General features: G+C 38.6%; 1 protein-coding gene across 1 annotated transcript in view; it reads right to left on the bottom strand.

Moving 5' to 3' along the window:
* Nucleotides 1-6,688: 6,688 nt before the first annotated feature.
* CDK6 (cyclin dependent kinase 6) overlaps nt 6,689-10,530 on the bottom strand; it is a 128,439-nt gene continuing 124,597 nt past the window's right edge. The window contains exons 6-7 of the mRNA XM_009275663.2: nt 9,751-9,886; nt 6,689-7,909 (exon numbers count right to left, since the gene is read on the bottom strand). Coding sequence (XP_009273938.1) covers nt 7,763-7,909; nt 9,751-9,886 — 283 coding nt within the window. The 3' untranslated portion in view covers nt 6,689-7,762. The remainder of the gene's footprint in view (nt 7,910-9,750; nt 9,887-10,530) is intronic.

The following is a 10,530-nucleotide window of genomic DNA, read 5'->3' as shown; positions in this document are numbered from 1 at the left end:
AAGTGCTCAAAAACATGCCATTTTGGATTGCCAAAGCATTTTCAATTTGCAGCAGGAGTCAACTCGCAATGCACAACGATATTGCACACTAATAGGCACTGTTAGTGACTCTCCTGCATTAGAGCTGTACGTTCTCCATGGCTGCAGCTGAACTACAGGCAGTGTCTGTGCGGCCAGCTTAATCTGCTCTCAAGCCTCCTCATAAGACTTTTTTTATATCTACACAGAAAACGCTCTAGCTTCTGCAAAATCTGATTTAAAAAATAGAGCTGTTGCTATGTTGAAAAACTGCACTGGAACTCTTTCTTGACTTGAGCTGGCATAGTAAGTACCTGGAACTAAAATCCTGTGCAATAGTCTTGCTTTATCATCTTATGCTTACGAAAGTGAATGACAGGAGAAAACAAAACACGTGGAAAAAAAGTCTTCCCCCTACACTTATACATAACTTTTCCACATATTCAAATTCACTTGCCAAAATTGTCCTGAACTCTCCTTATCTCTGCCCATTTTTCCTATCTTTGCAGCACTTCACAATTTTTCTCCCTCATCTAGCTACTCAAAATTGATCTAACATTCAAAGAACTGTTTGTTTTTTTTTTTTAAAAAAAAAGGGTGAGGATTTCCATAACATGACATACATATGAAACATGGAATAAGAGGAAAGGCTACCTATTGTAGAACGTTAATTACAAACTCTTTAGGAGTAATTGCACGAAGGAAGCTGGCAGTCTGTGAAAATTAATTTTCCATTCAGTGGCAGAGACAGTGCTCTTTGGCTGGGTTTAACATGAGCATGTCAATGGGTGCAAGTATCCATGTAAACACTAGACAATGTGTTTTTTTCTGGCCTGTGGTTGGGTTTAAGGTGCAGAAAGCTAAACAGTGTGGATGCAAATTTAACTCGCTCAAAAATGGACAGCAAGCTTGACAGCTTTAGAGCATATCCACGTAGAGGTCACCAAAGTAAATCACAAGTTAAACATTACCTGTTTTCCCTTCTCCTTTCAGTTAAATAGTATAGGTTGCTTTAGTGCAAATGAACATTAAAGTGGTGGTTAGAATAAGTTCATACTTGGGATTCTTTTCTTCCATAAAACCCTACCAACTTTGCAAGGTCAGTGAAAAAGTATCGGTTTCAATGCATGTTTAATACACATTGTTCGTATTTACATTTTTCATGTTACAAATACGCTCCTTTTCCCTTATCCCAACAATATTTTCCCAATAGCTCCTTAAAATCTCCTTTTTAATCTTTACTAAGTGTCAGTTGTTTGTTTTTTTTAAAAGAAGGCAATCTCTTTTGTCTGATCTTTTTTGGAAACAAAAAAACTACACCACCACAATCACCACTATCAAAATATCCATAGCAGAATCTCTTCTTACTTTCTCTAGCCACGCAAAAGTCTCATTGACATTGCTGGATGAACAAAATATCCATAGCAGAATCTCTTCTTACTTTCTCTAGCCACGCAAAAGTCTCATTGACATCGGGCTGGATGAAGCCCATCAATATATTCTAACACAGATAAAACATTTAATCTGAAGGAAAAAATGCCATATGGTTAGGGAGTTTTGGTTTATCTTAGCTGTTTTGCACAGTCTTTCAATGAAGGCTGGAAATTTGAATATTGCAGAAGCTCTCAAAGGACTTTATTTAAGTCAAAGCAAATTTTCCAGTAACTTTACTCACAGCAATCTCGGGCTTTTCTGCCCAGAAAGCGAAAGGCTCATCTAAGCATGGTGCTGGCTAATTTCAGCTTCCGCTGAACACATAAAGAACTGATGGTATCTACTTGGCCTTGCAGAATCAATTTTGAGAATAAGTTCCTATTTGATTCAGTTCTGTTTGGGTGCCTATTGCTGTCTGAATTAAAACCATATACACAATTTTCAGGAATATTTTTTAATGGAAAAATATATGTTTCAAAATTTTGAGTGTTTCAGCTAAAAGCATGATTTTTAGCTGGTTTCTGCAAGAATCTAATGAGTCACTTTTTATATTATCTGTGCACACTACCCCTAAGTGGTTTTTATGGTTCTTACAGTGTGTATATATTGCGTATCAGTATGCAATACTTGCTAAGCTTCAAACTACAGGGAAGAAATAACACTTGGCAAAAGTGTGTTTGTCAGTTCGTATGTCCATCTCTTTCTTCTTTTAATGGCCTAGTTCATTTAAATCGATGAGAAAGCTTCTTATTGCTTTACATAAATTACTGGGATTTGATGGTTACAGAGTCTGGTCCAGAAACTAGAATTATATTACAGCTATTATCTAACAATTTGCAAAACAAAGAGATATAACAAAATAAATAGCTCACAACTAAAACTCATATTTGAGCTGTACTGCCTGTTAGATTGTTAAAATTGTAGTCATGTTTTTGCACACCTGAACTGTACTTGCACAAAAAACCTGGATATGAAAATGAAACTCGGAAGGTTAAGCATATAAAATCCCATTTACTTTTCTAGAGATTGTTTCTGAATTTTTTCTTCATGGAAAGTAATCTGTATACTCCGATACTTAGTAATCAAGAAGAAGTAAAAGTGATAGCTATTTAACAGTCAGTTACTGAAGACTTCAATATATAACATGTTATTATTCTCTGTGAAAGTACAAATATACTTCTTAAATTTTCCCACACAACTGCAGTTTGGAAAAACGTTTTTTTCTAAGATACTAATTTCAAGAAAATAATTTACACATTAAGAGAAGTGTGAAATCCTGTTAACATCAAAAAAGATCTTGACATTTAAAAGCAGTTTTGTAGCAATAAAATAAATACCTTAGATTCCTAAGCTTGTGATCAATTCAAGCTTCAAGCATAACACAACAAAATCACTCTAATAGCCTAGTATCTTCTAATTCACATTGTATATAAAAATCAATCTATTCCTGAAACTACTGTATACGAAAAATACTAGCGAAGTGGTTCTATAAAACAGAGTTCTTAGAATAAACTTCCTCATTATTCACCTGTGTCTTATACATGGAACATAATTAATTTACATGGCCTTTTAAACCAAACTGCGTGGTTTATGATTCATATACATATTTGACAACTGATGTGTTTTCAGTTGTGAGTCAGATAAGTGCTCCAAGTTTGTTGGCTAAAAGACCAAACTAGCATGTTTTCTCTTGATTTTCCATATTAAAGTTGGCCTAATACCTAACAGCAGAGAGAATTATATGTATAATAAAACATGCTTCTCAAAGATAGCGAGTGAACCTGTGAAAAGTAGCACGGCACAGTATTTTGTTCTTATTCACTGAAACAACCATCGAGCGTAAAAACCACATAAGAATTATGATGCTGGATACCATCCCCCATGCAGAAGATGCTCAAATGCTACAACTTACGGATTCCTTTAATGTAAAAGGCTCTGTACACATAGCACCAAATGTCACTATTTTGCAAACATAACGTCCTCATTTTTTGGTGTGTTTTAGGACAAACAACAGAGAAAGGTACTCTAACATTTACATTGTGGACTAATAGGCTGAAAAAAACCTGGAGTGTGGGCACAGCCTACACAGAAATATGCACAAACCCTATTTTCAGAATTTTACTTGCCACACAGAAGGCAACATAGGTGTATGCAAAACTAAGGGTAAACAAGGAGGTGCACAGAGAGATTCTTTTTTAATCATCGGTTCTGGGCTGCTGGACTAAAAGAAGCAACACTTGGTAATAGGGACGTAGGGGATGCTGACACTGTGTAGCTATTGAAAATTTGGAAGAATCTTGTTGGAAATAGCACCTGTGAGTGTCACTGAAACCTGTTTCCATAACGGAGCTGAAGGAGAACACCTGGAGAGCTAGAGTGAGCGTGGAGACAGGGTGAAGAGAGAAAAGGGCTGCTCCAGATGTATTGCTATGGTTCAGCAATTAGCACTTCACTAGCTGGCTTTGGTGATTTTTTTCCTTAGCTATCGGGTCTGTTTTTCCTGCAGAATTATGTAATAGTGATAAAAAAAAAGGTTGGTGGGAGATAGAAATTGCTCCTTCCATTACTTAGAACACCCTGTTCTCTGCTGAGAAGAGCACAGTGTCTGGTTGTGGGTGCTCTAGGAGCTAAACATCTATACTTATTTTTAACATATTTTTTGTTATTCAGTGTTTTTTAGCTGCTGTTGAACCACTCTTGTAGAACACATACAGGCATAGTTATTGCTAAGAAGAATTGCACTCTGAAGTAATTTACAGGGTGGACAAAGAGTTTTCATCACAGTCTGGAACATGCGTGTCAAGGAACACTTTCTTTTTCACATATACAATTCCTACATCCTCCACATACGGCAGCAATAAGTAAAGGTACTCAAATACTAGAGCTATACCAGTAAAATAAAAAGTGCAAGGGCACGGGCTTGAGCACAGTCCCACAGTTGTCTGTACTGTCTAATTATGAGCATGATTCCTGGCATGATTTTAGCCAGTGCCAGCACTTTGCCCAGCCAGAGAACAGGCTTCTCAGTTTACTAGTGTAAGTGAAGCCCCACGGTTTGGCAGGGAAGACTGGAATAAGAGTAAGCCTATGGCATGTCAAATGGTATTTCTTCATAAAGAGATTTTGAAAAAGAGGTAATTTGAAAAGTCGTTGGTCCTTTGAATCTAGGCCCTTGCTACCACAAGGGCCCCATTAGATAAATCTTTTCCCTAACTCTGCCAATACAGAACTTAGATTTCTTTTTTTGTTCCTGCCGTTCCCACTGGAAGGATGTTCCAGAACGTGACCATTAATGCAGCCCTTCTCAAGCTGTGCTCCTGAAAACCCCATTTATGACCTGATCCTATATTAGACAACATACAGCACCACGTTGCAGAAGCTCTGCTTCTGATTCCATAAGCCATCCCTTGCTTTACTCTGCTCGCTCTCTGAGCTCTTCTGATTCTACTGATTGGGAAATACTGCTCCAGTAGTTAACTTCCTTGTGATTTCCATATTCTCATTAGTTTTTGGGCCAACACTAACCTTTGGCTTAAAGTGTTCTCTTCCCTCCTTTTTGTTTTACCCTAATAATGTACCTACATGCAGCAATCGTATTGTCTTCTAGCCTTTGCTTCGCTAAGCTTAATACAACAAGCTCTTCTAACACGGAACAGATGAACATCTCTATCTGAGAGTTTTGAGCCTATTTTGAAAATACCTTCTCCTCCCCTGCATTTTCACCCTATGTTAGTTGTTGGAGAGTGCTGGGAGAGTTCCCTGACAGCTGCTGGAAAGCCACACCAGCTGAATGCCCTGACAAAGTACATATGACAGCTCAGCGCTAGATAAAATGTGGAATGTTTTTAAAAGTGCTAAACGACGTAGAAAACTTTTCTATTTGTTACTGTTGCAAGATTCTTCTGAATTTTGGCGCTGTTTGTTGTTCTAATTAGTGTTTAAAAAAGGTTAGCAAGATTTCTTTATGGCCCATCCTTTTCTATGAACGTTAAAACCTATTCACACTCAGGTCCATCGACCCACGAAGGAATAGGGCTCGGACACCACCAGTGCAGTGGGTTCACAGTTCCCTTTGGATGTAGGAACAGAGAGAATGACAGAGGCAAAGCCAAGATTAGAAGGTTAGCTGCCGTGACCGCTCCCTGGCCTTCAGCTTGCCACTCGTAGAGCTTCCAAAATTCTTGTGTTATGCATCTGTAGTATCTCTGTGTGCAGATGCCTCGTGCATGCTCTTGCCAGGCCTAATTTGCAACTTGCCTGTTCACGCTGGTAGGTTTTGCATAGGCATCGTTCTGGGCATGAAGAAAAGCACAGGCCACTGCATGCATGCATGCAAGTGGTCCTTTTAAAATCTGGCTTATTTAAAACGGATCTAATTTAACCATATGTCACATAGTTATGTGTCTAACAGTAACGAAAAGCTTTATCCAAGAGACAGGTAAGATCCACTCACGATGCTAGCAACGGACCATGTCCCAGACAGTGCAGACACCTGAAACAGAGTTAACGGTGAAGTTCGCCACAACACCCAGTCTACCACGGGACTGAGAAACCTGCCAGGGAGATGGCTACAAGTTCCTGTGCCACAGCTGGAAAAATTATATTGCTCAACTCACTGCTAAGGACCTGCTTCTGCCAAGCATGCTGTGAATGAGGATATAATGCTGGCTCACTAGCTAGACAAGATGAAATAGACATGAGGAAGAGAGGAGCCTAAGGGACTATCACAGGAGTAAGCAAAGCTAGCTGCCTCACTTATCATCAGTTATACTGCAATGGTGTATATTTACGGTTTTATGGTAAAGGCTAACTCGTTAGACCAACATTTTCCCCCAAAGTCATGTCCAGGTAAATGCACTAAAGTCATGCTAGGGAACAGTTTTTATGGCTTTAAAATATTTCTTTTTTCCCAGTACAGTATTAAAAAAATAAAAGCTTCTTTTTAAAATACTGAAAATATATTTTAGTTAAGGTAAAAATACTAAATATAAAAATTTAATGTAATATTTAAAATAACTGTGCTATAAAGGCATGTGAATTGCTTTGTTATTTTGACATTCAATAATGGCACATTAAACCTAGTGGAGAAGCATGTGCCAGTATACCCACATGGTGGTTTAGGAGAGAAGCTCATGCATTTCTGCATAGAAAACAAGTCTGCTTAATAAATGACATCTGAGGGATTTTGAGACAATAATGTTCATGCACTTGTGATGCATGGGGGGGGTGTTGCAGGTAAGGCAGCGCAGTATACAGCATACAATTCAGCACAAATACCTATCTGTGCTTATTACAGGTATAGGATTCTCTGCTTCTGAACTGGAAATATTTTTTCTATTTTCCTTTTTGGCTGATAATCAGAACAGGTTGAAGGCGAAAATCTGTATTGATTTTCATCGGCTCTGCTCATGTCTTTGAGCTGCATACCAGAAAATTTGGAATGAAATAAAGAAAATGTGCTTGCAGCTGTTTCCAGGGGGGAATGATGGGTTAGATGATGGGCTAGAATGTGCCTGGATTTCAACACAAACCGACCATTTGGAAACCGAAAGAGTCTTTAAGAACAGGACTCTAGAAGTTTTTTAAAACACTTGTTTTTTGCAACATGCACACAAACGTAGCTAGATAACAACTCGTTTGTGTATGAAAAAACCTAAAAGTTGAGACATTTATTACGATCACCATCATCACTGTTATTTTTATGGAGCAATTAAATGATAAAATAATCCATCCAAGTTTTCAAGTGGGGAAGCACCTGCGTATATGCTATGAGTGAACAGTAGCTGGTTGTATTAATGCATGTATCAGTTAACTGCAGGTTGCAGAGATCTGATATTTCAATGCCATTCTTTAAATATCACTGTAAGAGATCACATAATAATAATAATAATCATAAAAAAGTACCAAATCATGCTTCAGCAGCTAGAGAGAGAGATTGCATCATGTTTTGGCAGTGACTCGGTCATCCTACTCCACACTGGCAGCATTCAATATTAAAAGGATAAAATGGCAGCAAAACCGGTCAGCAGCTTCTCTTCATCTGGAGTTTTCCCAGGTAGATAAACAAAACAAAAACAAAACAAACATAAAGCTGCAATGGGAGCAGGTCAAAGCCCTGGCCCTTGTGTTGCTCTGATGAAAGTAAACTAGATTGATTTCCTTAGATAAGCAAATGACAATCCCAAAATAAAAGATAAGTGCATAAAACCTCCAAATAACGGTCTTTGCTAGAACAGCTATGTGGTTTGTATGGGACAGTGGCCTTGTCAGCTACACGTCTTGTTCATTTATGGTTCATCTTCAGTCAGCATTATGATGCATTCACCTCACTGGAGTTTTGGCTGGATGACATGTGAGAGTCCAGATTCTCCTTGCATTTCTCCAGATCATGGAAATATGGGTGAGAGAGGGCAACATAGGCAGATATTCTCTTGGCTGGATTGAACGCTAAGCATTTCTGTAAGTATGAAAAGAAGTTGGTTTTAACTAAAATGTACAGTTAACAGTGCTAACATTGCATATACACATTAATGCACGCCACCTTCACTTTATGATCAGTATGAGACCCACCAGGGTCTCAGTAGGTGCTGCACGATAAGATGACCATCCATATTAAAACAAGCAGTGGGGGCATCCCCAAAGATAAGAGAAAATAACAAGTTAGAAAATTCAAGTGTTCATAGTTTAGGAAATCCCAGAATTCAGGTTTTCTTGAATTCACATGCACAGGACATCTGTCTCTCAGACTGTAGGGAGCAACTATTCATTAATAATTTTTGAATCCCCTCAGTGTTCAATGCACTGTTCTTTTGTGGTTATACAAACATGGACGGCATCATGAGGTATATGTTCATTCCTAGGCTCAGCATTTCTATAGGTGTTGGGTCTTTGACTTTATAGCCTTCGTATGCTAATGTTTGGTGTTCAGTTTCTCCCTTTTCTTCCTAGTTGTACTTCGCTTGCCTTCTTTCCAGATCCTCATCCCAGCCTTTGTCCAGCCAGCACTGAAATCTCTCCCATAGCCTTGCGTTTTATACCTTGTTCTTCTCTTTTCCTTCATTCACCTCCAAATAGTATTCTTCATACTATCCTTGTCTAACCACTTCCTACTCCTACTTTCTTTTCTTGTATCAGAATTTCTATCATTTAACTTCTAAAATTGAATTCAGTGACTTCCAGTCCTACTCTCCCCTTTCATCTGTGGCTCCTAGTTCTCATCTCTTTGCCTAACAGGAACAGCTTCCCTTCCCACCTCACCTTCTAGGCATAGATATTTGTCTTCTTTCTCCCTCCCATCATGCCTCACACTCACTGAGCTCTCTGCCTTATTTTATTCCTTGCTGTTCCCAGAATCTAATTCTTGTCCAACATCTAGCTTCCATTTCCGGGCTGCCTGCAAGCACAACAGATGTGTTTCTCCCCTGTCATTTCAAGTGTCCAGATGTGGTCCAGCTTACCGCAGCTGTGAGCTGCAGTCATAAGGACAATGGAGTACGATCTGTTCTGTAGAGACAACATTGGCCAGAGATAGCAGTGCCTGAAGGGATGCAGCAAGTCTTTCAAGAGTTGCACTGAGCCCACTCTACCGAGCCCATGTGAACCAAGATCTTTTAAAGGCTTCCAGAGAACAAATTTAACTAGATTTCAACAAGCATGGCAAAAGGCAAACTGAGGCAAGGGCATTCCCTATATTCCATTCCAAGACTGAACTTCAGGGCTGGGGTTTATGACATATCTATAAAAATGATGGAAATAATTTAGTTGAATTCAGTGTTACCAGTTGTACCAGCACAATTTGTTTGCTTCTGTTCAGTCCTGCCATTTGTAAGAGGTGACAACTGGTGAATTCCAAATCTCAAGTTTTCAGCATTCCATAGAAGGCATGCAGATGTAATCTGCCTCTATAGCCTATTTTCTGCTTTATGCTGGGTCCACTATACCACGAAAAATGGTAGATCAGTTTTTGTACGCATCAGGCTTATACTATAAGAATGGCTGAATCAGTGGCACAACAGTGGTCAGTAATGAGGATCTAAGCATAAGGTCTAAAGACAGGTCAGACAGGTACTTCCCTATCACAGTTTCCTAGTCTCTAACTATTCTCAGCTTTAACACCTCTTGAGCCAAAGGCGGTGTCTTTGTGCTGATGTTTCACAGATTTACATGAATTTGTCTATCTACTTTTGAGCTTTTCTTTAATAACTCCATTAAATGGAAACATAAATATTTCTTGGCATGTTGCATGCACAGTGGGAACTATCAGTCACGCGGCTTGGAGAACAACAAATAGAAACTCACGAGAAGCAAGTCTTTGCCCAGTTCGTCAATATCTGGTACAAATTTTTCAATAGGTTGTGCGGGTCTGGAAGTGAAAGCATTTCTTGGAAGGGCAACATCATTAGGCCAGTCCTCTTCTTCTGGGAGTCCAATTACACTGTGAAAGGAAAAACATAATGTTAGGTCTGAACATTCATGCAGTCTCCCCTTTATATTGATTATACTGAGTGGCAGTTTACTTAAGTCTTTTCGTTTAAATGAGATTAATTGTACACTAGTGCACTGATCTCTGTGAATAGAGGCTGATGAGTGTAGGTCCTCAGTGTGCTTGGTAGAAATCATTCTGTGCCCAGCACAATTTTCTGGCCTAGGTCTCAATTTTCGGAGTCTTTTTGTTGAAAAAGGGTTGAGTGCTTTGGAAGAAAGTTGCTCAGCTCTTGACTGGATGGTGCAACATATGTCGCTCCAGGATGATTAAAAGCAGTAAGTTTCAAAGGGGAATTGCATGCAAGGATCTTTATTCACAAGAATAGGGACTGAGAGAAGAGTGTGGGTCAAGATGAGGGTAAGGCAATAAAAGGGATGTTTCATAATGCTTCAAAGCTATGTGTAGTAATTGTTGCCCAAATTTAAACAATTTATTTGCTTCACAATACAGGTTTTAAAGTCTCAATTCAGAAGTGGCATAGGACTCGAGTGTCTTTATGTTTTTACTTTCAGTTGTATTTTAGATTTTCTTTACCCTTTAATTTTTAATTAGATTAATATTTAATATATTAATTTAATTATAAAAATAGTTAA

This window comes from Aptenodytes forsteri, unplaced genomic scaffold (assembly GCF_000699145.1).
Source record: "Aptenodytes forsteri isolate BGI_AS27 unplaced genomic scaffold, ASM69914v1 Scaffold172, whole genome shotgun sequence".
Classification (NCBI taxonomy): domain Eukaryota; kingdom Metazoa; phylum Chordata; class Aves; order Sphenisciformes; family Spheniscidae; genus Aptenodytes; species Aptenodytes forsteri.
Note: the sequence above shows the minus strand (reverse complement) of the source record. Positions and strands in the feature narration are given on the sequence as shown.